Source organism: Gracilinanus agilis, chromosome 2, assembly GCF_016433145.1.
Source record: "Gracilinanus agilis isolate LMUSP501 chromosome 2, AgileGrace, whole genome shotgun sequence".
NCBI classification, from domain to species: domain Eukaryota; kingdom Metazoa; phylum Chordata; class Mammalia; order Didelphimorphia; family Didelphidae; genus Gracilinanus; species Gracilinanus agilis.
Window position 1 is genome coordinate 688,377,709 of NC_058131.1, and position 27,637 is coordinate 688,405,345.

Consider the following 27,637-nt stretch of genomic DNA (forward strand, 5'->3'; position numbering starts at 1 on the left):
AGAGAGAGAGAGAGAGAGAGACAGAGAGACAGAGAGAGAGAGAGAGAGAGAGAGAGAGAGAGAGAGAGAGAGAGAGAGAGAGAGAGAGAGAATTAACAACTGAGGGGAGGTTTCAGGAAAGATTTCATGTAGGAAAAGTCTCATGTGGATCATTGCATCTCAGAGTTGAAATGCCAGAGTCCCTAGTAAAGTGCCTAGCAGATGAGGAGAGAAACAGAGAGAGAGATGAGGAGAGACAGAGAGAGGGAGGGGAGCAGGGAGAAAGACAGACAGAGACAGAGACAGAGACAGAGACAGAGAGACCAAGGCAGGAAGTAGAGAGGAGGAGGGAGAACATTCCCGGCATGAGGGATAGCCAGGGAAAAGGCATGGATGGAGTTGGGAAATGGAGTGTCCTGTAACAGGAACAGCCAGTATAACTGGCTTTGTATGGAGGGGAGTAAAGTGTGTGAAGACTGGAAAGGGAGGAGGGGACCAGTTTGTATAGGACTTTAAAAGCCCAATAACCGATATCCTATTTCCCAGAGGTAACAGGGAGTCACTGCAGTTTGTTGAGGCACATTTTGTTTATTTGTTTTTGGTGGAGAACAATGAAAGATGTCCATCTTTGCTGGGCTTGGGGTGATAGAAAATCAGTCTTAAAAGCCAGTCAAGCTTCCCATGCTACCTAGTAATGAAATTGTCCTAGAATTTAGTATGGGAAGGGTGGAGAGGGCAGTTTGATATTTTTGGAAGGTAATTCTTTCTTTTGGAGGGTTTGCAGAGGAAAGGAGGAATAAGGGAGGGAAAGCCTATAGCAGTTTCTGGATTTCACCCAGTCCTTCCCCTAGGGAAAAGGGAGGGGAGGTGGGAGAGTAGAGAGGAGACTTATAAGAGATTCAAAACCCAGGTAATGATGAGGACAAGCGGTTAGAAGGAGGGTATTGATAGCAAGGAAAGACATAGGTAGACCAGTGTAGCCAATAGAGAGTCAGGAAGACATGGGTTCGAATCCTCCCTTGGACAGTTAACCACTGGATCACCGGACATTCAGACAGTCCACAAGCCTTTATCAAGTCTTTACTATGTGTCAGGCACTGTGCTAAAATAGCTGAAGATACAAAGAAAGACAAAAAACAATTCCAGATTGCAGTTTTGTCACTATTTAATTGATTTTATTTTATTTTAATTAATTTATTTAGTCTATTTTCCCATGGTTACATGATTCATGTATTCTTTCCCTCCTCTCTTTCCTCCCCCCCTCCCAGAGCCGATGAGCAATTCCACTGGGTTGTACATGTGTCATTGTTTATAACCCATTTCCGTGTTATTAATATTTGCGACAGAGTGATCATTTAAAGTCAACATCCCCAATCATATGCCCATCAAACCACTATTTATGTGATTTTTAGACCAAACCACTTAACCTCAGTTTAGATCTCGGGTTTTTGATCTGTAAGAAAATGGGTTGACCTCCAAGGTTCCCTTTAAATCTAGGATCCCATAAACTAATTTTTAGGGGCTGTGAAGAGGTAAGGAGGTAGGTCTTTGAAAAAGCTACCATTCCAGGGAAGGTGATTCCCACGACACCTTGCTGCACGTCTGCCTCCTGCCCACACAGGGCGACTCAGATGGCCGGGTGGCCAAAACTAAGGACAGCCCTTAAAAACCAAGCAAGGATGGAGGGAGTCACTCAGAGGGTCCTTCTCCTTGCCCTGTGGGAGGACTCCCTGGGGTAGCCTAAAGTGAAGCCAGGTATGTACAGTCCCCATCTCATGCAGGAATGTTCCCAGTGAGAAGGAAATGATGATAATAATAACTGACATTTTATGGAGCACTATAGAGTTTGCCAAATATCTTCCCCACATGGCATCATCTGATCCTCCCAGCGGTATTCCCTTGCTTCATGCTGTCATTCTCTCTGCTCCCAGAGTGCCTGGGGCCTGGACTCCTCAGTAAAATTGTCTGGGTAACTCAGAAAATTTAAATCCAATTTAATGAAATGCCTACTGTGTGTGAGGCACAAGAGATAGGTTCTAGAAAAGAACACATGAATAGGGCTAAATTACCTGGATAATCATGAAGCAAGGGTTGCTCTGAATTCTTATCCTTTATTGGCCTGGCTGATGAAAGCTCCTTAATCTCTCTCCATCCCCAACTCCAATTTTCTTGCTTTCCTCCATTGGGATGAGAGCTGGAGAGTATTATTTTTTTTTATTTTTAATTAAGAAAATAAAATAAATAAATTAATATATACTTATATATACTTTATAATAAAATATATAAAACTAAATTAAATGAATTATTATTTATTATTTTATCACTAATAATAATAATTATTATTATAAAGGAATTAAAATTAAATGAAAATAAATGAAAAAAATTTAAAAAAATTCAATTCGACCATCTCTCAGTATCGTGGCTTCAAGCCAGATGGCAGTCAGTCACCCTCAATCAGCCAGGGTGACCTCCCCCAATCTGTCTCTGGTCCATGCTCTCTGGGGATTCTGGAAACTGCAAAGCAGGGCTTGGAATTCAAGTGCCTGGGTCCCCGTCCCCATCCCCATCCCCGTCCCAGTTCCACAGTGAAGGCATAGTGTGGCAAGGTTCAATATTGAACCTAGTTCATCCTGTTTCCTTCTTTATTCCTCATTTACCCTCGCAGAGTAAGACTCTCTGCCCAGTCCCTCTCCCAGATTGGTGGGTGGAGACCAGATGCCATAACAGAGAGCCAGGTATTTTGGAATGTGGAAAGTCGTGTCCAGGTGTAAAGGATTATCGCTGGTGGAGAAGAAAGGTGGGATGGATTGCATGTGCCTCGCCTGGAAAAGGAAGGGGCCAGGTTTAGGCTTGGGCAGAGCTCCAACTTGTCATGGGATCGTTGTATCCGGAGCTGTGAGGGCCCCCTTTATTTTAGAGTTCTTGGAGGCGGTGCCTTGCCCAAGGTCGCTCAAATAGAAAGCATTGAAGGTGGGATTGGAACCCAAGTCCTCTGACCCTGAAAATAAGTGATTCCCTGCCCCTTGTACAATGTTGTTTCCCCTACTCGAATAGAGGGGAATGGCTTCAGGTCCCCCTGAAGAGAGGGAGTGACTCCCCTAAGACTGTCCCTCCTTAGAGAGCCTTCTAGCGACTCTTTTCTTTCTTTGAAAAGCCCCCACCTTCCATCTTAGAATCAATATCGTGTATTGGTTTTAAGGCAGAAGAGCTGTAATGACTAGGCAATGGGGGTTCAGTGACTTACCCAAGTCTCTGGGGTCACATTTGAACCCAGGACCTCCTCTCTGGGGTCTGGCTCTTGTGTCACTGGGCCCCCCAGCTCCCCGCTTCTATCTACTCTATAAAGATCTTGGGTCTACCTAGTTCTTTTGCATGTTGCCTCCCCCCATGAGAATGTAAGTCCTTGGAGGGCAGGTCCACCTTCATCTTACTTTATATCACCACCATTTAGCTGACTTAGACTTGATTTCCCCTTTCCTACTCCCAACTCAAAAAAGAAATGAACTTTCAGCTGCATTATCTAGATAAGTGCTAGAGGGAAATGGAGGAGGGCAGGGAATTGTCTTGAATTCTCTTGTAGGTCTATTTTTTTAAACTCCCCAACTCTATCAGTGACCTTGATTGGACTCACCTCCTCATTTGGGATGGGATTTGGACTAAAGAGATTGTTGAGAGCTGGATTCCGAGTCAGAAAAACCTGAATTCCCTGGAGTTAGAGGCAGAGGGGAGGTGAGAAGGAGAGAAGGTGAAACTTCATGAGAAAATACGATAAAAGCTGTGTGACCCTGGGCAAGTCACTTAACCCCCATTGCCTCGCCCTTACCACTCTTCTGCCTTGGAGCCAATACACAGTATTGACTCCAAGATGGAAGGTAAGGGTTTAAAAAAAATTAAATTAAATTAAAAAAAAGTCTACCAGCTCCACCTTCCTGGCTTGTTGGCAGGTGATGGCATCTATTAACTTTAAAGCCTCTTTGGAATGTGAGATAGTATTAGAGAAGGTAAGTAGGATGTTTTCTCCGGCCTTAGAAAATCTCAGTGGTCTGAATTATTTTTCTAATTACAATTTGGAGATTGCCTTTCTTCCTTGGAGGCCCAATTATTCGAGGCCAGCCCTGGATCTTCCCTAACATGAGATTTTCAAGAGGCTTAACTTCCTCAGGTGTCTTTCTCGCTTTGGGTCAGGCCTATGAGAATTCCTCCTGTCAAGCCCCAGGTGAGGAATCTGAGATCAGCCGTGCCTGGGAATCAAGAAGACAAGAGCCTGTTTGCTCTGCATACATGAGACTTCCTTGTGAGTTGTTGGTTTTCCACGCTGACTAGCTCTGGAGTCTTTGCAACTGATGTTCTGGAAGCTTGATTAGAAGTAAACGGTTGGTTGCTTTTCCAGTGGGAGGGGAGGGAGAGAATGGAAAGAAGGAGGAAGAGAATGCAAATCTGGAAAGAAAAGAAAATTTAATTTAAAAAAGTGATCAGTCTTCACTTGGAAGGATTTTCAGGATACATACAGCATCCCAAGATGTGCCCATCACCTCAGACTGTATAACTTTCTGGTCTAGTTGAAGGATGAGTCTCTAGAGCACCCTTTGACTCTAGCAGGAGTGACTGGGGCACCAGGGTGCCTTCTGGAGATGAGCTGTTGGGAGAAGTGTGCAGAGGGGACCTTCCTCCTTCCCTCCCTCCTAATGAGTCCTCTGCTCCCAGAAATTTAGGCCATCTTCCCTCCTCTGGTGAGTTTTATCATTCTCTCATTTTAATCTCACCATGCCTCAGTTTCCCAATTTGTAAAATGTGGGATGAAGACCAGCTGTCTTTTGATCTTTCTTCCAGCTCTAGATCTATGAACTTTGGTCCTTTGTCTCTCTCTTTCCCCATAGGCAGTGGTGTTGCCACCCAGCTCCCAGAATATCTTCCCCACCGCAGATGTCCCGGACCATGCCCACTACACCATTGGTGCTACCATCCTGGCAGTAGGCTTCACAGGAGTGCTGGGGAACCTGTTGGTCATCTACACATTCTGCAGGTACTTGGCCCTGGGCACACAAGGGAGTTGGGTTCACCCTCAGCAGGGAGAGTGGAAAGAGGATCCATGTGATTCTCAAACCAGCCAGTGTGAGGTTCACTCATTAAGAACAAGGAATGAGGCTGCCCAGGCCATCAGAATGGCCACCAGGGATGGTGGGCAGAGAGCTCAGAGCAAACTGCCTAGCGGCAAATTCAAGAGTGCTATCAGAGAAACCTCCTAACAATTAGATTTGGAGTGAAATCTCTCTGGAGATATGAGTTTCCCCTCTCTGGTCATCTTCAAACAAAGGCTGAAGGATCACGTGTTGGGTGTATTGTAATGATTCTTTCCTAGGTATAGATTGGACTAGATGGCCACTGGGATCTCTTCCAAATGGGAAACTCGACGATTTTGGGAAATTTCAATGCCTCTGGTCTATAGCAGGAGCAACATTTGTTCCTTCGGGTAGCAGGGGGGATATTCATTGCCCCCCTCTCAAATTTTCTCTTACACTTAATTTACACTAAATACACACACACACACACACACACACACACACGCACGCACGCACGCACACACAACTGAAAGACCCTTTCAGTCATCACCTCAGTCTTCTGTGGGGAATGAGTTTCTCAGATATTTTCCTCCTTTACCTGAGAGGTAGAGAAGCATTAAGGAACTGGAGGGGGTCATGGAAAGGGTTCCTTGAATGGGGAAGGCGGGTGGAAAGGGGACTACAAGAAGGACCAAAGACAATTATCTTATTGCTCTGCTGGTGAAGAATTGGAAAATGAATGGAATTCATTCCAGTCCCATCCCTTCAATGGCCTTTAAGCTAAACTTTCTTAAGGTCAGTCCCAACTATTCTGAGAGGTCTTTAAACTGACCCCCTTCTAAGGGTAGCCAGCTGTGCTAGTGCTAGTCCAGAGAACCAAACTCTTGGAACTCAGAGTTCTAGTTGGCTTTGATAAATTTCCATTTTCTGTATAACCTATTGGATCCAAGACCTCCTATACTCCCTCCTCGTGGGAATCCATTCCTACACTGACATGGTGAACTCCTCTTACCTAAGACAACAGGGCTCTGGGGGAAGGGGTGAGAGTGCCGTTATTGGTTTAGAAAATAATAGAATGTGGTACAGAGGAAAGAGTACTGAACTTGGAGTCACAGGACCCAAGTTTGAATCTCACATCTGTTTCCTCTATGCACTTTGATCACATCTCTTTGAGACTCAATTTCTTCAGATGTAAATGAAGGGATTGAACTAGATGATGCCTAAGACCCATCTATCTCTGAATCTTCACTCCTTTTATTTTCAACTCATTATTTATTTTTCACAATCTTTTCTTTTTAAACTTTAAGTTCTATATTCTCTCCCTCCTACCCACTGAGGAGGCAAGCAATATGATATCAATTATACATGTGAAATCATGCAAAACATATTTCCATATTACCCGTACTTTTTTAAAAGAAAGAAAAACAGTAAAAAATTTTAATTTTCATACAGAGTTCATTAGTTTTCTCTCTTGAGATTGATAGCATTTTTTTGTCATGAGTCTTGTGGAATTGTCTTGGATCATTGTATTGATCAAAGTAGAAAAATCTTTCACAGTTGATTATCATTACAACATTTCTGTTACTGTCCACAATGATCTCCTGGTTCTTCTCACTTTGATTTGTATCAGTTCATATAGGTCTTGCCATGTTTTTCTGAAGCTACCCCCCCCCCCAGTACTCCATCACAATAATATATATGAACAACTTGTTCAGTCATTCCCCAATTGAAGAGCATCTCCTCCATTTCCAGTTCTTTTCTATCACTAAAAAAAGTTGCCATAAGTATTTTTGTACATATAGATTCTTTTCCTTTTTCTTTGATCTCTTTGGGATGTAGACCTACTGGTATTGTAGGGTCAAAGGGTATTCACAATATTATATAGCCCTTTGGGTCTGGTTCCATATTGTTCTCCAGAATGGTTGGGCCAGTTTGCTACTGCACCAACAGTTCACTAATGTATTTATTTTTCTCCATTCCCTCCAGAACCTGTTATATCTAATAAGTATGAGGTGGAACATCAGAGTTGTTTTAATTTGCCTTTCTCTAATCAATAGTGATTTAGAGTATTTTTTCATGATTATAAATAGATTTGATTTTTTTTCTTTTGAAAACTGCCTGTTTATATCCTTTGTCCCTTTATTAACTGAGTGATGGCTCTTATTTTTATAAGTTTGACAATTCAATACTCAATATGTACTTGAGAGGTGAGTCCTTTATCTGAGAAACCTCCTGTAAAATTTTGTGAAATTACTTCATTGTCTATGGTATCTTTTAGCAAAATGTAGTTTCCCTAATTATCTTTATTTTTTGGTTGTTCAATATTTTTAGCTGTGTCCTACTCTTTGTGGCTCTCTGGAATTTTCTTGGCAAAGATATTTAAGTGGTTTGCCATTTCATTCCCCAACTCATTTCACAGATGAAGAAACTGAGGCAAACTGGGTTAAGAGACTTGCCCAGACTCCTATAGATAGTAAGTGTCTGAAGCTGACCTCAGACGCTTAACTCCCCATTGCCCAGCCCTTCTTCTGTCTTGGAACAAATACACAATATTGATTCTAAGCCAGAAGCTAAGAGGTTTTTTTTAAATATATTGTTGGATTCTGGTTTCTAATTCATTCTGCTCTCTGCTTCCATTTTATGGGTTAGTTCATCCCATTCACATTATTATTTTTAAACCCTTATCTTGTCTTAACATTGGTTATTGAATGGTATAAGTGTGGTAAGGGCTAGGCAAATGGTGTTAAGCTACTTGCCTAGTGTCACATAGCTAGGAAATGTCAGAGGTCAAATTTGAACCCAAGCTGGCTCTTTATCCACTAAGCCACCAAAGTGCCCCCCCAACACATTCACATTCTTAGCTATAACTGTGTATTCATTTTTTCATTTTTCTTTCTTTTTACCCTATCTTTCTTCAAAAGTTTATTTTGCTTCTAATCCCTGTCTCTCTTAATAATATTCTCCCTTTTATCATTTCTCCTCTCTTTCTCTTGTCCCTTTCCCCTCATATTTCCATATTGAGTAAGTTATATTTCTATACACAACTGTATGTGTACATATATTCTTCCATCTTTGAACCAATTCCAATGAGAGGGAGATTCAAGTATTGTTCACCTACCTCCTATTTTCCTCATCATTTAAAACCTATTCCTTTTATGCCTTTTTATGTGAGAAAAATTTACCTACCTTACCACTCCCTTCCCCTTCTCTCAATGCATCCCTCTTTTTCGTCTCTTCTTTTTTTTTTAAGATAATTCCAACAAAATCAACTCATGTCCACGTTCTCTGTATATTTAAGTTGCTTTTAGCTGTTTTAATAATGATAAAATTTTTGGGAACTATATGCATCATCTTCCCATAGAATGTAAATAGTTTAACTTCATTGAGAACCTTACAACTACTCTTTCATATTAACTTTCTTATGTTTCTCTTGATTCTTGTGTTTGAATGTAAAACTTCTATTCAGTTCTCATCTTTTCATCGGAAATGCTTGAAAGTCTTCTGTTTTATTAAGTCTCCATTTCCCCACTTGAAGGATTATACTCAGTTTTTCTGGGTAGATTATTCTTGGTTATAATCCTGGCTCCTTGGCCTTCTGTAATAGCATATTCTAAACTCTCTGCTCCTTTAATGTGCTAAATCTTATGTGATATTAACTATAGTTCCACAATATTTGAATTGTTTCTGGCTATTTGAAATGTTTTCTGCTTGACCTTAGAGCTCTGGAATTTGATTATGATATTTCTAGAAGTTTTCATTTTTGGAACTCTTTTAGGAGGTGAGTGATGGATTCTTTCAATTTCTACTTTACTCTCTGGTTCTAAGATATTGGAGCAGTTTTCTTTTATAATCCTTTGAAGTGTGATGTCTAGGTTCTTTTTTGGATCATGGCTTTCAGATACTCTAATAATTCTTAAATTATCTTTCCTTGATCTATTTTCCAGGCCAGTTATTTTTCTAATGAGATAGTTCACAGTTTTCCTATTTTTTCATTCTTTTCTCTTTGTTTTATTGTTTCTTGATGTTTCATGGAGTTATTAGCTTTTATTTGTCCAATTCTGATTTTTAAGAAATCATTTCCTTCAAAGAAATTTTGTACCTCTTTTCCCATTTAGCCAATTCTGTTTTTTAAGAAGCTATTGGGGGCAGCTGGGTAGCTCAGTGGATTGAGAGTCAGGCCTAGAGACGGAAGGTCCTAGGTTCAAATCTGGCCTCAGACACTTCCCAGATGTGTGACCCTGGGCAAGTCACTTGACCCTCATTGCCCACCCTTACCACTCTTCCACCTAGGAGCCAATACACAGAAGATAAGGGTTTTAAAATTTTTTTAAAAGAAGCTATTATCTTTAGAAATGTTTGTGCTTTGTTTATTTGTTTCTATTATTTCTCTTTTCATAATTTTCTTGCACCACTCTTATTTTTTCCCCCAATTTTTCCTCTACCACTCTTTCCTTTCTTTAACTCTTCTGGGAATTTCTGTTAGGCATGGGACCAATTAACATTTTTTCTTGTTGCTTTGTTTGAAACTATTTTTACATTGTTTCCTAAGTTTGGCTTGGTCTTACCTGCCACAGTAGGAGCTTTTTATTATTAAGTTCTTTTTTGTTGTTTACTTATTTTTCTAGCCTATTTCTTTATTTTGAACTTTATGTTAAAACTGAACTCTGCTCACCTGAGGTGAGGACACACTGTCTTATACTTCTGGCTTTTTCATACTGCTATTTTCAATTATGAGGGTCTGCAAGTTTTTGTCACCTCCAAGGTGGTATGATTTTGGAAGAGATATAGTCACTGCTATCTTGGTCTGTGCTCTGGTCTCTACGCAGGAAGGGCATTGATCCCCTGTAGCTATAATTATTCGCACTCTTTTTGCCTTGGAACTATGACCAGGGCCCCTGTTCTCTTGTGACTGCCTCCCAGTGCTACTTTCAGCCTTGGAACTGTGACCCAGAATTGCATATAGGCAATAGAGTTGCCAATCAGTGCTAGATTACCCAGTGCCAGCAAAGGGTACCCTATCATTTCATTCTAACCAGTTATATAACCTCCTTATGATCTCTGGGCTGAATGATCCCAAAGCAACTGCCTCTGTTTGTGAGCTCCAGATAGATTTCCACCCCAGTGTCATAAGCTTTTCCTGCTGACCTCCTTCATTTTCTCAGGACAGAAAAATGTCTTACCTTGACTTTTTGTTGGCTGTAGCTCCGAAATTTGATTTAAGGCATTATTTTAAAATTGTTTATAGGAGAATGTTGAGAGGGTTCAACTAGGTTGCCTCTAATCTAACATATTGGCTCCTAAATCTGCAATCCTATGAATTCATTGCCCAATATTTGACTAAGAACAGGCTTCATTGAGAAAAAAGTTCCATGTCTTCACCCAATTGGACTAAGTGTCAGAGGCAATTCTAAGTCGAAGTTGTGACCAGCTGAGATGATTTAGCTGTGGAGTCTGAGATCCTATAAGATCCAAATGGAAAGTTTACTTTGTTGATTATAACAACTGAGATACTTCTACCCAAGGAGGAAGCAAGAGAAGCAAACAAACTCTCAGTCAAAAAGGAAGCCATTTATTCTCTTCCTAGGACTACCATCAGTCCCTAACCAGCTATCTGGTCACAAACTGCCCAGCATTGGCTGCAAACATCCCCACCTTGGATAGGGTCTAATAGGCAAGATAGCTAGGATGAGGTCTTCAGACTTCACCCCAGCAGCTTTGGTCAGTCATCTGTCTGTTACAGGCAGACTCTGTCTAAAGGGGCAGAAAACCAGCTCTCTATGTTATCCCACATGAGGTGGAAAAAGTTTCCCATATAAGACTGACTCAAATCCAGGCAATCCATAGGATACCTCACCTTTGGTTCTTGGTCATTTGAACACAAGGGATAGCGAATTCATCCATCACTGAGCAAGTCTTCAAAACCCCCAACAAGTCAAGAGTCTCACTGTGGACCAAAGCTGGCAGAGGTAGAATTTTAAATTTAAAGTACTTGTGTGTTCTCACTGGCCTTCTCTCTGCCAATTCTGCCCTCCTCATGAACCAATCAAGTAAGCAAAAAGTATTTATTCAGTGCCTTTTATGTGTCCTTGTGTGCATACTAGGCCAGAGAGAGTCTACGAGGAGGGAAGAAGGGATGCGTGCCCCGTGCTGTCCTCATTTCTCTACTTCTTTGTTTTTTCTCCATGCCCTACTTCTACCTACCTCTGTAAAAATCTCCAGGGGCAGGAATCAGAGCATTACTATCTGACGTGCTCTCATCCCCTCTATCTTGACCCAGACGTGAATAAATCCCTTTTTGTGAAGTACATTTTCCTCCTTATCCATTGTGCATATTATTTTCCTGGTTGTGCATACTATCCTTTGCATTGGTTTATATACATCTTTGCATGCTTCTCTGTGTTTGGTAGAGCCATTGTTTTCTCCAATGTAATGATATCCTATTACATTCATGTATCAGTTTCTTTAACTAGTCCCTAATTTATGGGCATCTATTTTGTCTCCTAGAATACAGATTTCTTATCTTAATCAATTAAAAAGCATCTCTTAATCACCCACTATGTCCTGATCACAGACAGGTAGGTGATACAGTGGATAGAGCACTGAGTCTAGAGTCAGGAAGACTCCACTTCCTGAGTTTAAATTCAGACTCGGAAAATACCACATGACCCTAAGAAAGTCAGTTTACCCTGTTTGCCTCAGTTTCCTCATCTGTAAAATGAACTGGAAAAGGAAATGGCAAATTACTCTTGTATCTTTGCAAGGAAAACTCCCCAAAGGGGTTAGACATGACTGAAAATGACTGAACAAAAACAAATAGGCTGGTTGCTGGGGATGTAAAGATATGAATGAAACAATCCCTGCCCTCACAAGCTTATATTCAATCATTAATGGAAGTAGAACATCACAGATTGACTTAATTAGTGTTGTTTAGGGGGAGCTGATAACAAATCTCTACATTTTGTTCCTAGGACATGGACTTTACCAGCTTGTGATTATTCCAGGGAAGGATGATAGGTAATTAGGGAATCCCTGGCCATCCCTGGGTGAAGAGAATGATCAAGAGTAACCATAATAGCATTTACACAGCACTTAAAGGCATATATCTATATATCTATGTATATATCTATATCTATATCTATATCTATATCTATATCTATATCTATATCTATATCTATCTATCTATAACTATCTCTCTCTCTCTCTATATATATATATATATATTTTAATTTAATCCTCCTTACAACCTTGTGAGACAGGTACTATTATCATCCCCATTTTACAGGTGAGAAAAGTGAGGCAGGTCAAAGTTAAGTGACTTGCCTGGAGACACAGAGCTGATAAGTGTCCAAGGTCAGATAAACTCAGCTCTCCCTTTCTCCAGGTCCAGCTCTCTTACCCACTTCACCACCCAGCTGCCTCTACTTCTCTAGGTAACCTTAACATAATGATAAACCCACCTTGAATGGTGAGTCTCTTTTTCTCTAGGGATTAGGGTCCATTAACTCTGGTTTTTAAAAATGCTTTAAAGAGTTTTCTTTTTCAGCATCAATAGTTTCCTTTGTAAACTCTATGTGTTTTATGTTATGCATTTAAAAACATGGTTCTGAGAAGTCCATAGGCTTCACCAAACAAACTGAGGAGTCCATGACCCCAGCAAGGTGAAGAATCTCTTGCCCAGGGAAAAGTAAAAGAGGCCATTTTCCCCCAAAGGCCTCCAAAAATCTGCTTTTCAATAACTTGACCTCTGCAGGAGCCACAGCCTACGCACACCAGCCAACATGCTCATTATCAACCTCGCCATCAGCGATTTCTTCATGTCCTTCACCCAAGCCCCAGTGTTCTTTGCCAGCAGCCTGTACAAACGCTGGATCTTTGGAGAGAAAGGTAAGAGGGACAGTAGCCAGAAGACAGGTTGAGCTGGGTTCCTCATGCTTCCTTTGGCTCAATGAGTCATTACTAGCATCATCAGGTACCTAGAGTGGGTGGTATTGTCTTATGGGCCTTAGGAAAGGGACACAGAAGAGTCTGACGATCCTTTAGGTCCTGTCTTCCATTCCAAGATGAACAACAAGATGCCAATAGCATCAGTTCCAAACTCCTCCTCCACATTGTCCCCCAGCCCTCACGGCATCATGGGATCATGGATTTGGGACCAGAAGGACTATTAGGAATAATCTAATTCAACCCACTCATTTTCCAGGGGAGGAAACTGAGTCCAAGAGGAGCCATAGAACTATAGAATTAGAGACAGAATGGACCCTAGATGTCATCCAGTCCAACACTTAGGATAGTTAAGTGGCTGAAATTACTTAACCTCTTCTAAAAGTAAAAAACAGTCAGGATTTGAACTCAAGTTCTCTGACTCCAAAGAATATACTCTTCCCTCTTATACCATTCTGTATCCTCCAGATACTTACCACACTCTCCTACCTAACCAATCTCCCCTCTGTTCTATAATATATTATACCCATTGTTGTTGTTTTTAATATATTTCATTTTTTCAAATTAGATGTAATACTTTTTTAAATTATTTTTTTAAACCCTTATCTTCTGTGTATTGGCTCCTAGGTGGAAGAGTGGTAAGGGTGGGCAATGGGGGTCAAGTGACTTGCCCAGGGTCACACAGCTGGGAAGTGTCTGAGGCTGGATTTGAACATAGGACCTCCTATCTCTAGGCCTGACTCTCAATCCACTGAGTTACCCAGATGCCCCTGTTTATTTTTTAAAACTAGAACAGGAGTTTCTTGCATTCAGGGCCCATGTTATGAGGGTAGTACAATGGAAAGACTATTGGCTTTGGAGTCAAAGGACCTGGGTTTGAATTCTTCCCCTGCCACTTGTGTAAACTTTGGCAAGTTATAAATCTCCCTGGGCCTCAGGGTCCTGATGGCTAAAAGGAAAAGTTAAACTCAATGGGCTCTAAAGATCTCTTCTGACTCTAAAGAGATGATCCTTTGAGCCCTTGCTCTTCCTTTATCTTCTCTAGCAAAGCAGGGTAATAATGTATGCTTGATCAATCAATAATTGATTTGGGAACGGGTTTTCTCCATTCGTTTGCATGTAGCATGTGAATTTTATGCCTTCTGCGGGGCTCTCTTCGGCATCACCTCCATGATCACGCTGATGGCAATAGCCCTGGACCGGTACTTTGTGATCACTCGCCCTCTGGCCTCTATTGGTGTGATTTCGAAGAAGAAGACCGGCTTCATTCTCCTCGGAGTCTGGCTGTACTCTCTGGCCTGGAGCCTTCCACCTTTCTTTGGATGGAGTTGAGTGTCTTTGTCTGATCCTTTCCTTCTTCGGTGGTGTCAGTTGATGAGGAGGACATGGGACACGAAAGGAGGGGATGGTAGGAGGGGCACAAGGAAAGATGGGCAGCCATGCTGGATAATGGAAAGATATCCCCATGAGTGAGATTGCTTCCTGTCAATGAACCTTAAAGATAGGTAGCCCATGGGTAAGATGAGTACGCAGACCAGGGAATGTGACTTTGCCTAAAACTGGATAGATATTTGGAAGAGAATGAGTTTAAGAAGGAGACAGATGAGTAAAGGGTAAGCATAGAAGGTTGGTCAGAGGAAGCCTGGAGGATACTGTGGACTTGAGGTAGATGGACTTTCTGAAACCGTCTCTCCCTTGGATCCCCTTCCAAGGTGCCTATGTTCCTGAAGGGCTCCTCACGTCTTGTTCCTGGGATTACACAACCTTCACGCCGTCGGTCCGGGCTTACACCATGCTGCTTTTTTGTTTTGTCTTCTTCATTCCTCTGATCGTAATCATCTACTGCTACATCTTCATCTTCAGGGCCATTCAGAACACCAACAAGTGAGCTTCCTGGGGCAGCCCCTCCTAGGTGCTGGGGAAAGTGGGAGCGGGGAGGGCTGGAGAGGACACCGGAGTCAAGGGACGTGACGTTGAATCTGCTACCTGTTCTTTCCTACTTGTATGACCTCGAACAAATTACCTGACCTCTCTGAGCCTCTGTTTCTTCTTCTGTAAGATGAGAAGATTGGAATAGGTGATGGATAGATGTCATCCCTTCCACCCTTATATATTCCGATCTTAGTAGTAATTGGTTCTTTGCCAAGAAAACCCCAAATGAGGTCATGGAGAATCATACATGACTGAAACAACTGAACACCAAAGAAGTCCAGAGACCTCAGTTATCATTCATTCAGTGCTTCCTTTCTGGCCCTGTTTTTCCAAGTAGAAAATGGAAAAATCAGTCCAAGTCTTATCTATTTCTTTGAGATGTTGTAAAGACAAATAAGAGCAGAGACATGGACGTGCTCTGGAAATGGAGAGGCTGCCTGGGGGAATGGTATTTGTGTTCCGTCTGGAGCCGCTCATAGAAAGTTGCCCTTTACCACATAATATCAGTCTAACAGCTTTGCAGCTATTGGGGATGATTCCCTTCTCTCCAGGGCTCAGAGCCATCTGGCCCCATTCATTATATGTTGTTGTGTTTTTTCTTTCCCTACAAAGAGTTGTCCATTATCATCATTACTTACCTCTCCCCTCCCTACTATGCCCACAGTAGCCTTTGAGCTGATGGGCTAATCCCATGAGTGGTTCTGGGAGAAACAACCATGTTTCCGTGCTCTTTTCCCTAGGGCTGTTCAGAGTATTGGATCCAGTGAGAGCCCGGCATCCCCAAGGCACTGTCAAAGGATGAAGAATGAATGGAAGATGGCCAAGATAGCCCTGGTGGTTATCCTGCTTTATGTGCTGTCCTGGGCCCCCTATTCAACTGTGGCCCTGGTGGCCTTTGCTGGGTAATTATTGAGCAGGAAAGGTCTCCCAGGGTCAACTCTGCCACCCTTTCAGAAAATGTAGGTTCTCACAGCAGGAAAGGTTGGACAGTCTTCTGATTCAGTGCAAGTCCTTTTCCTGTCTCGCCAAATACTGGCTTCATGAGGATAACGATCAAATAAATGATAGGAATCTGTGTTTTCTCCACTCTCCTATCACTAGGAATGCTCCCTATCACTAGAAAGTGACTTTACTGGATGGAGAGCATGTGTTGTATGCTGACTGTGGTGGAGTGACTAGGATGCCAGACTTGAGTTAGGAAGACCTAGATTGAAATCCCTCCTCTGGCATCTAATAGCTGTGAGACCTTGGACAAGTCTGAATCGCTCTTTGTGTCCTTGTGTATAAAATGAGGGACTTGAGTCTAATGGCTACTCTGGCCCCTTCCAGTTCTCCTAAAGCAATAATCCCATGACACGGAAAAGGCTTTTAGGTCCATGGTTGGGATTCTGAGGCTAATGAAGGACTGGCTCTCCTTCACCAGGCCCTTATCTCTTTTCAGGTACCAATACTTGGGCCCTCTACTATAAGCAGAGAACTTGATGAGATGAATACCTTTGTAAGAGATTGAAGTAGAGGCAACTAGGTGGATAAAACACTGGATCTAGAGTTAGGAAGGCCTGAATTCGAATCAAGCCTCTGACACTTACTAGCTATAAGTCCCTGGGCAAGTCACTTTACCTGTGTTTGCCTCAGTTTCCTCCACTATAAAATGAGGCTAATAATTTCACCCACCTCCAAGATTTCTGTAAAGATGAAAGGAGATATTTGTAGAGGTCTTTGCAAACTTTAATGCCCTAAATAAATCTGATGTAATATAAAAATGAGTATATAAATATTATATAATAATGTAAACATCAGCAAAAATTAGCCCAGCTGAATACCAATGCTTTCTCCGGGAAGACTGCTGTCATCACTATCACCCTAATTATCATAATTCCTTCACTAAAGTCCTCCTCCAGTGCCTTGCCTGGCACAGAGGTAGCCCTGAGTTTCTAAAGGCTACTCCAGCAGAGCCCAAGATCTTTCTGGCAGGTCCTATCAATCCAGAAAAGTTTGGCACATAAACCTAATGACAGACTGAATATCTTGACTACACTAGCTGAGCACTAAGAGGCTCATCACTAGGAGATTGGCATAGCCATCAAGTGACACATTTTTCTGGCCACAGAAGCTCACAAAGACCCTGCACTGAGGTATGGAACAAGCGGGCTTTGGGTCGGTGGAGGGAGTGCCCAACCTACAGAAATCTTGGGCCAATCAAAGAGATGGGACAAGTTGAGCAAGATGACCACAAACAAATAAATGGGTCCATGCAGGCAGCTAATGGACTCATACTTTAGGGCACAGGAGGATAGAGTTAACCTAGTAACATCCGTTTCAGGTCTGGTTTCTCCCCCTCCAGGTATTCCCACATCCTGACTCCCTACATGAACTCTGTGCCAGCTGTCATCGCCAAAGCCTCTGCCATCCACAATCCCATAATTTATGCTATCAGCCACCCCAAGTACAGGTAAACCCAACAGCTTACCTTCTCTTCCTTATCATCACTCACTTATATCATGTCCTATTTTTAAAAAGATTCTTTATTTTCCCAATTATAAGTAATAACAATTGTCAGCATGTGTTTTCCAAAATCATAAGATATAAATTGTCTCCTCTCCTCCCTTCCCCATCCCTTTGCAGAGATGTAAGCACTTTGTTCTGGGTTATATATGTATTATTATACATTTCCATATTGATCATTGTAAGAGAATACTCACATAAAACCAAACCCCTAAAATAAAAACATAAATATTGTGAAAATATATGCTTTGTTCTGCATCCCAGCTCCAACAGTTCTTCCTCTGAATGTGGATAGCATTCTTCGTTATAAGTCTTTCAGACTTGTCTTGCATCTTTGTATTACTGAGAATAACTAAGTCTATCACATCCGATCATTCCATGATATTGCTGTTATTGTGTACAGTGTTTTCCTCATTCTGCTTATTTCACTCTGCATCAGTTTATGTAGGTCTTTCCAGATTTTTCTGAAATCATCCTTTCTTATTTCTTATTATTGGACAACAGTATTCCATCCATCATATATGACATCTCATTCAGCCTTTCCCCAGTTGATGAGCATCCCCTCAATTTCCAATTCTTTGCCACCACAAAAAGAGCTGCCTTGGATTTTTTTTAAACCCTTACCTTCCATCTTAGAATCAATTCTAAGTATTGGTTCTAAGGCAGAAGAGTGGTAAGGGCTAGGTGATGGGGTTAAGGGACTTGCCCAGGGTCACTCAGCTAGGAAGTATCTGAGGCCAGGTTTGAACCCAGGACCTCCCATATCTGTTTTATGGCTTTTGTAACTACTTCCCTGAGATGTGGACACATAAATCAGGGATGTCAACCAGAGTAACAGGTAGTAAATTGGGAAAATCCATCCATTTGATTATTTTTCCCCCTGCAGAGGCATAAGATACATACATACATGAACTCACGCATACATGCACTCCCCCCACTCCCACAAGTCTGTCCCAGGCTCACCCTCCTATCTTTTAACTTGAGACGGTGTAGCTAACCCAAGGAACTTAGATCTGAAGCTGGAGTTATGATCAAATGAAAGGTACCTAATGAGTGAATGAATCCAAATCTCAACTGCCTCCAGGATGCTGAGGGAACCACTTGCACATAGACACGAGGCTCTGTCCAACCTCCAAGATAACAGATGCCCAGGAAAAAATCAAATTCTTGGCTTAGCTAGCAACAAAAATGATTCATTCAATAGCAGGCCTATTGTACCAGTTTGGAGGAAAGGGCAAGAGCCAGATTTGTTTTGTTTTTTTCTCACAATTAAACTCGGCAGTTAGCTTCTTATCTGCATTCAGTTTATCTTAGAAGACTTGCATTGCAGAATTCCTTTTCTCCATTTTAGACTCAGTCCCAACAAGATGCTCCCAAAATAATGACTATTTCTTGTCCTTCCAAGGCCAACTTGTAATCTTTAATCATCCAGGGTCTGGAAAATAATATTTTAGCCCATCTGTGAAGATAGTTTACCAGGTTGTGGTTCCTGCACATGCTACAGCTTCTTGGAACCACAGGTGAGACACCAAAGGTGGAAGAGCAGCCCTGAAAAGGTCTAGACAAGCTCTCACAGCAGAGTTGCTAGTCCTTCCTGAATACCCATCCTCCCTCACCAGGTGTTGGGCCACAGACCTGTCAATGAGTTAGGGGGACGTGCACCTTAAGCGTGTGACAGTGTCTTCTGATGGAAGGAAACAATTTGTTTCAAAGGCAGAAGGAAACAATTTGTTCCAAAGCCCATGAAGGTGGCTGAAGCAGGAGCTATGGAGCACTAAGAGCCAGGCCAGTGACAATCATCCTGACTTTTGTCTTGCCACTGGACTTTGATGAATCTAGAAGAGAGAGTGAGCCTGATGACTTTGTGCAATTCTGCTTCACTTAAATCAAGCACTTGGTCTTCTTTAAAAGCAAAGGATAGGCAACAGCAAAGAAATGATGGCCCCCTTCAGGTGGTATGGTCAAAACATGGTGTCTGTATTTATACTAACATTGGTCCATTCCTTTCTTCTAGGGGATATATTGTGGAAAGAGTTCAAAATCTGGGTTTGAGATCAGCTACTTACCAGTTCTGTGATTATGGGAAAGTTCCTTAAACTATCCAGGCCTCAGTTTCTTCATCTGTAAAATGAGGGGGTTGTTCTAAGTGATTTCTGAGTTCCCTTTCAGCTCACACTTTCTATAACCTTGGGAATAGATGTGATTTTATGAGGGAGGTCTGGATGCCCCCTCTCTTCTGGGGTGGCCTCTCTGGATCAAAGATATCATTGGATTTAGAGCAATAAGGAACTTAGGAGATTGCCTAGTCCGACTCCTTCATTTTACAGATGAGGAAACAGAGGCTCAGGAGCTTCAAGTGACTTTCCCTCAATCACATGGGTAACAAATTTCAGAGATGGGATTTGAACCCAGATACTCTGAATACAGAGCCAGGACTCTTTTGTCCTACACCATGCTGTCTTCAAAGTTCTTCAGAGGGTTTGGCGGGGAAAGGAGGGTGGGTGTCTCTCACCATATTAGTGACTTCCATGATGTGAAGGTCCATGAGGACATGAACCATAATCAGTTGTTTTTCTTCATCACCAGAATGGCCATTGCCCAGAACTTTCCATGCCTTAGGACCTTGCTCGGTGTAAGGCACCCTCGCACTCGATCCTTCAGTAGTTACCGCTTCACCCGTCGCTCAACTATGACCAGCCAAGCGTCTGACATCAGCTGGCTGCCCCGAGGAAGACGTCAGTTATCCTTGGGCTCTGAGAGTGAAGTCGTAAGTATTCTTGCTCCCTGGGCTAATTCCCCATGGGGGGTTCTGGGGTCCCCATAGAGAAGGGAACTTCATGCAGAGATCTCCCCTTCCCTCCTCTGGTAGCCCAAGCCGACTCAGAACCCCAAGTGGGTCTAAGGGATGACCTGAGCCACTGAATGTATTTGTGTGTCAAGCTCTGTACCCGACATCGGTATGAATTAAAAGCAGGTGAACCTGGTTTTTCTGGGTTCAGAAACAGCTGACATGCTAGGCAGGGACATGGACACATCACTGACTTTTAAAAGGAGGGAATGAGATACAGCCATGAGTTGCCACCATTCTGCTCCTTTATCTCCCCAGCAGCTTTCATTCTTCCTTCCTTTCTCAATCTAGCCTCTTCTTGATTTCTAGTTGTGAATTGCTCTGAAAATGTCTTTCATGTGATTTATCCTTTCATTCTCCCCCAGTGGAGTATAAGCTTCTTGAAGGTAGAGACTCAAGCGCTATGTGCATTACCCTGAGGCGCCCTGGGTGGATAGACCTTAGCATACAGCAGGGGCTCCCCCAAAGCTGTCCTTTAGCAAGCTGACAGTCTCTCCATGCATCCTGCTCAGGACTAGCACTGGCTTCCAGCCTGTCCATTGGACCAAGACTTTTAAATAAAGATTTACCTTCTGATTTAATATTCTAAGGCAGAAGAGCAGTAAGGGCTGGGCAATGGGGCTTCCTCATCAGCTTTAATCATGACTTGAAGCAACAACCCATTAGCCACGTTGTCTGTAGAGGTTGGCCCCCTCTGGTTCAACAAACTCCCTATATAGCTTTCTGTCCCAGATCACCCAGCATCAGGATGCTCATCCAGACAACAAATACAGATACAAGGACACACACAGACTTACCCATGAACACATGCAAACTCAATAAATTCAGACATATGGATACAAGAAATTTCCAGACACACAGGTTTTTTTGCACGCACACACGCACACTCATATTTAACAGATTCTGAAGTCAGAGGCCCTAGGATTTGAATTCTCCAATCTTTTCAGGGAAAACCTAGTGAATATTTTATTTGGGTTTGAGGGGATCATACCAGAAGACACTGTCAGCAAAGGAAGCAGGGCCAGGCCCAGAGAGAAGGGGAGACTTCCTCTACTCTTCAAAGGCACACACGTGTCCTCCATGAAAACTATAAAGTGGCTCAGAACCCGGGAAGAGAGCCCAGAGAGATGATTTTCTCCTCTTGGGTTCCTTTCAGGGTTGGAACAACATGGAGGCAGGTGCCACAAGTCTGACCTCAAGGAATCAACAGGGGTCCTACAGGGTGGACCAAGAGACCATGGAAACAAGAGAGCTGACAGCAACAGCCAAGGCCAAGGGCCGAAGCTGGGAGACTCTGGAGAAGGTAACTCTAATAGCCAAACCAGAGCGACAGTATGGAACAGTGCATAGGATACCAGACCTGGGTTCAAATCCTTCCTCTGACACTTATTAGCTGTGAGACCATAGATAACCTCTTAATCTCTCTGAGCCTTGGTTTACAAATCTATAAATTGAGGGAGTTGGACTGAATGGCCTGTAAGGACCTTTCCAATACTAAGCCTAGGAACTACAATTCTGGGTCTAAGGCCAGAAGAAAAGGGAAAAAAGAAGCTACTGAGCTAGAGAGGACCAGGGTCCTGCTTGAGGGCGTGTAGGCAGAGCCAGGCTGACATGGTGGCTGAGCCCTCTGAACTCCCTAATTCTAGTGATCAACTTCCTCTCAGGGTCTCAGGGCTTGAGTTTAGAGAGACATGGAGATAGAGAAAGTCAAGTGGGGCAGCAGAAGGAAGGGGAGGATGGGAAAATGAGAGAAAGGATTACTCGTAGTGGAGAGGAAGGTCGAACTTGCCTTCAATTGGGACCCAAGGCAGGGGCCAAGGTCACTGTTCGAGGAGTCAACATCTCCAGGACTCAGGTGTCTTTTAGCTAAAGTAAATGTTAATCAGCAGAACTAGAAAGGTCCAGATGCCCAGCTCCTCCCTGGGGGTGACTGCTAATCCCCAACTAAGCTAATCATGCATAATAATAATAACTATAAATAAATAACAAAATAAAATGGCTGACATATCAAATATTAAGGTTTTACACATCATTCCCACCTGCTCTTTACAGTTCCCTGAAGTTGATCGAGAATGCCTTATTGTTATTACCTTTCTAATTTTACAGAGGAGGAAACCAAGTCTTAGAGAAGCAACTTGCCCAATGTTACTTAGAGAGTGGGGGAGCTGGGACTTATACCTGGCTCTTTTGACCCTGGTGAGTCACTCACTCAATCAAAAAGCATTTACTAAATACTTAAACTATACCAGTCACTGTCAAGGAAGTATAGCCTTAGGGTTCAGTGCATTTCTTTTTCTTTTTTTTTTTTAATTTTATTTAATTGATTAAGAAAATTTTTCAGGGCAGCTGGGTAGCTCAGTGGATTGAGAGCCAAGCCTAGAGATCTAGGTTCAAATCTAGCCCCAGACACTTCCCAGCTGTGTGACCCTGGGCAAGTCACTTGACCCCCATTGCCTACCCTTACCACTCTTCTGCCTTGGAGCTAATACACAGTATTGACTCCAAGACGGAAGGTGAGGGTTTAAATTTTTTTTCCCATGGTTACATGATTCATATTCTTTCCCTCCCCTCCTCCCACCCCCCTCCCGTAGCCAATGTGCAATTCCACTGGATTTTACATGTGTCACTGAGCAAGACCTATTTCCATATTATTGATACTGATCAGGGCATTTCTTGATGTTGAACATGGGCCCTGAGCTCACTGCACCACCATGTTCCCTGGTTCCAGATGGTCTTGTCCTCCATCTAGGCAACATCCCACCAGTGACATAGGCTAGTTACTAGAGTTCTTAACTCTCACTTTCTTGCCTTTAGACATTGGAGGAGATGGATGACTCATCCCTGCTAGAGGTGAGTGTGGAGACCAAGCTATAATTACCCACACTTTGAAGCCAGAGATGCTGCCCAGTGTGCCCAAACTCTGCCCATCCCTGAGAGTGGCCCTAAAATCCAAGGATAAAAAACTCTAGGCTTGAAGTTAATTGGACCACACGTCATCTGTGCCTCCTTCCTCCTTCCTGCCCTACTCTATGTCTTACAGTAGAGTGGTAGGTTACTCCTATCCTTGAGGATAAGACGAATAGTATCCCTGGTGGTCTCCTGACCAGGCTGAGCTAATGGTAGGCTCCTCACTGCCTATGAAATGTCTGTCTTCCCAGTGGGAGAAGATTTCGCCACCATTGACTCTTCTTTTACTGAGTTCAGAGGGTTCCTCTGCCTTTTGTTTTATAAATATGGCCTCATGGGTTACTGGCCCTGAGGAATCCCCTCCTCGTTGGGGGAAATTGAGGCAGTCAGTCCATACTGAAATCCAAGCAAAAATGCCAACTAGAAGCAGATCAAGCCAGGAGCAAGACTCTTCTAAATAAGGTCTAGGTACCAAGGATGAGGCCAAAACTCAGGGGCAGAACAGAGATTCAAGCCAAGGAGGTCTACTTGAAATCCAGGAGCAGGGCTCCCATGCATGTGGGCGCAGCGATCGTTTAAGCCCTGTCTTGTTCTGACGGACCTCCATGGGGGTAAGCCAGCGAACTTCCTGTACCCACGAAGCTTCGGGCACAGACAAATATGACCATTAACTTGCATAAATTTGCATAGGGCTACTAAAAAAATATTCCTGTAACCCAGAGCTGAGGAATTGGAACATCCAGTCCCCAGCGTGGGGAGGAATGTCAGGCAGGCTTCAGGCTTCATGCTCCTAGGAACAAACCCAGTAGGGGTAAAGGCTGAGATGTAAACCTTCAGCTCTGTGGCCCCAGGAAAGGGCTGGGCTCATGGAAAAGGCCCCAGCTGCCCAGCTGGCTGGCTCCCAACTGCTGAAGGCCTTGGGGTCCATTAAAGATTTGGATAGAGAATCTCTCTGGAGGCTCAGTGACTTTGGGGAATCTGAAAAAAAGAATGGAAAGACTTGAGCTTTTTTTCCTCACCCTCATCATCCCAGGGCACAATGGGAAACGGAAGAGTCTGACCTGGGGTCTTAGGCCCATATCACAGATTTAGAACAGGGGTTCTTATCCCAGGACCTATACATTTCCTTTTTTTAAAAAATCCCTTTCCTTTGGTCTTAGAATGAATACTGTGTAATGGTTCCAAGGCAGAAGAGTGGTAAGGGCTAAGCAATGCCAGTTAAATTACTTGCCCAGAGTCACTCAGCTAGGAAGTGTCTGAGTTCAGATTTGAACCCAGGACCTCCCATTTTCTAGGCCTGGTTCTCAATCCACTGAGCCCCGATATACTTGCTTCTAAAAAATATTTCCATAGAATTCATTTCCTTCGTAATCCTATGTATTTTATTTGATGCATTTCAAAACCTGATTCTGGAAAGAGGTCCATAGACTTCACCAGACCGCCCCAGGGGTCTAGGACATAACAAAAGGTTAAGAGAGCCTGCTCTACATCTAGAAGGAACCTCAGAGGTCATCCACTCCTCATTTGAAGAATAAGGGAACCGGAGCCCAGAGAGGTTCAGTGATTGTTCAAGGCCACATAGCATCAGAATTTAGGATTAGAACCCAAGACCATCTGACTCCAGAGCCAGTATGCTTAATACTGTGCCTTGCTAAAACAATCTGACTTCTCAGGGCTTCTACTTCTTTTCATAAAACTTGCCTGGGTTGGGATTCAGTGATTAGGAGAATTCACAAAGTATATTACTATCCCAACCCAAAGCCTCAGAGCCAGCCCAGCTCTGGAGGTTCAGATATCTACTGTGCCTAGATCCCGATTACCCACTCCCCCATCATCCATTCCCCTCTCTCTGTCCCAGCTCTGGTTTTGCTGGGACCACTTACTCCCTTTTTCCCCATCCTATCACAGCCTTCACTCCCTCTAGGCCACAGGGGTGCATTATCTTGGGTTAATTTACAAGGAAAAAGAGAATATACAAATTCAGAAATGTAACACCAGGCTAAGACTGCTAGAGAGGCCTATGAAAGGGAACCACTCAGTTCCAGACAGAGAGGCACCTATGCTTGCTAACCTAATCCTTAGCTATAGTTCCCCAAGCCCAGCGAGGCTCACCATCCATACCAGGTCAAGAACCCCAAGCCACAACACCTGGGGCCTTCCAGAAGCCATCAGAGCATGGTACCTCATTCTATCTCTCCCCAACTGGAGGATTCGCCCATCTGTACTGTCTGGGTGAAAGCCACGGGGCCAGTCACTCTCCTAGACTCACTCTCCAGGCAGTAATCAAGAAGCCAACCGATTGATTGAATGATGGGTGTTGAGTGCCCATATTCTTGGTAGCTAATTGCTTAGCTAAGTGGTATCTCTCCTTCCTCTTCCTTAAAGGGCAAGAACCAAAGCCTACAACTTTCCAGATTAATTCATATCTAGAACAATTTTGCCCTCTATGGGTCACCCCAAATTAAAAACCATTTTCCCCTTCTTTACAAGTCATCCAAGTTTGGTTTTGTTTCTTCCCTTTCTGAACTCTCCTTTCCAGGGCAGTAAAATCTTCCAATGCCCAGTTTTACTCATTCCTCCCCCACCTCCTGAAAAAGAAGGACTCCTTGCCTCTCCTGACACCTTTTCCCCTCCCCTGGCACCAAACATCCCCCATATTTAAGTCGCAAACAAACAAAAAGCCACTGGCTAAAGTGGGTAAATTTCTCTGCCAACCTATTTACATTTCAATGGGGGCAAGAGAGGGGAGGAGGGAGATTGGGGTCTGAGACAAAGGCTTAACTCCAAGGAGAGACTCAAAGGGTGGGATTTCCAGCCTTGCAACAGGTGGCTGACAGGCAGGGAGACAGGCGGAGAAGGTATCTGAGCAGGGAGACTCTTCTCAGGTCCCCCTATCACACCCCAGAAGTCAGCCTGGCCAAGTGAGTGGGGTCAGCCTGGCTCACTCTCCCAGTTCTCATCAGTTAAGTTTTTTGTTGTTATTCCACGTTCTTTGGTAATGGCTTAGGGGAGCCTAGCCACTTAGGTAGGCTCTGGGTCTCCAGCCAGCCAGCTGCCCACCTGTTCCAGAGAGAGAGCGAGCAGGTTATGTTTGCGCATCTTTGTGTGTCTTTCCTTATGTTATCTGTACACAAATGTAGCTGGATTTAAAATTGTTGAGTTAGTCTGTGGGTGTATCTCATATTATAAAGAGAAAAAACCCCATTGGAATAGGGAGGCCTGATTTCAAAGCTCAAATTAGGACAGATGCTTGCTAGCTATGGGACTCTGAGCAAGTCGTTTAATCCCTCCAAGCCTCAGTTTCCTAATCTGTAAAATGAAGTTAGTGTTGCCTATAGTCCTTTCCTTGTCAGCTCTTTGTAAGGCTCAGATGAGCTCATATATCTAAATATGTTTTGGAGGAAAGGGTAAGAGGGGCTGGGCTCACAAAGAAGGGTAAGTCTAAACTGTATACTTTACTTTAAAATATATTTTTCCTAAAATATATTTTATTAGTTCTTTTCATCGTTACATTTGTAGCAAAGAAAAACTGTGACAAAGAAAAACAATTAAGCAAAAACAAGTGATATTTATTGCTCCCTACTAGGTATACATTTTGCCTTGTGTCTATTGTGGGAAAAGAGATTAAACTGTATCCTTTAAAGAGCGATATATTCGATGAGTTTGCCCTTTAGAGCACAAATATCAATAGTCATTGCTTGGGTGTGTTGGAGTTCAGACATGGCCCATATATGGCGACCACATCTAGGAGGGTGCAGTACACTGTGGAGGTCTGACAGTGTCCTTAGTGTGGAAGGCTGTGCCGCAAAGGCGCTGCATGTGTGAACTTCACTCTCCTGGTGTTGGGCATGTCACAAAAAATACTTGGCCCCTATAAAAAGAACCACAGCTGTCAACCTTCATCAGCCCTGTGAGAGAATGGAACATAGATCAGAGCTGGCATAGAAGATATTTGGGGCCACTCGAAATGGCTTGGACACAGATCTCTTGTCACCAGGTGCTCTCCCTTAGAGGTATCCCTCCTCCTTCTCATTCTGATTTCTCATGTGCCAAAGCTCAGTGATTTGAAAGACTTTCCTGAGTCTTTGGGAATGATCCAGAATGATCCATGAGTTCCAGTCCTGACTAGGTTACTTATTGCCTATGTGCCTTTAGGCAATAATAACAATAGCTAATAATTCTTAACATTAAGGTGTGCCAAGAACTTCAAATGTTAGCTCATGATATTCACAATGACCCTGTTCATGAGAGCTATTATCCCCATTTTAGAGCTCTGGAAACTAAGGCAAACAGAGGTGAAATGACTTGCTCAGATGACAGATGTTGTTTACAGTTGGCAAACATTTGACTTCATGGCTTCTTGACCCTGGGTCTAACGCTCTATCCATTGAATCGCCTACTTTTCCAAGGAGGTGACTTAACCATTCTTATTTTGTAAAATAAAGGTATTGGACTAGATCTCCTC

General features: G+C 43.0%; 1 protein-coding gene across 1 annotated transcript in view; it reads left to right on the plus strand.

Annotated features, from left to right (window-relative positions):
* The window catches only part of OPN4 (opsin 4), a 33,204-nt gene that overhangs the window by 4,202 nt on the left and 1,365 nt on the right, over positions 1–27,637 (plus strand). Inside the window, exons 2-10 of the mRNA XM_044662886.1 lie at positions 4,857–5,002; positions 12,790–12,923; positions 14,104–14,307; positions 14,693–14,864; positions 15,653–15,814; positions 17,257–17,364; positions 20,004–20,184; positions 21,422–21,568; positions 23,080–23,115. Coding sequence (XP_044518821.1) covers positions 4,857–5,002; positions 12,790–12,923; positions 14,104–14,307; positions 14,693–14,864; positions 15,653–15,814; positions 17,257–17,364; positions 20,004–20,184; positions 21,422–21,568; positions 23,080–23,115 — 1,290 coding nt within the window. The remainder of the gene's footprint in view (positions 1–4,856; positions 5,003–12,789; positions 12,924–14,103; positions 14,308–14,692; positions 14,865–15,652; positions 15,815–17,256; positions 17,365–20,003; positions 20,185–21,421; positions 21,569–23,079; positions 23,116–27,637) is intronic.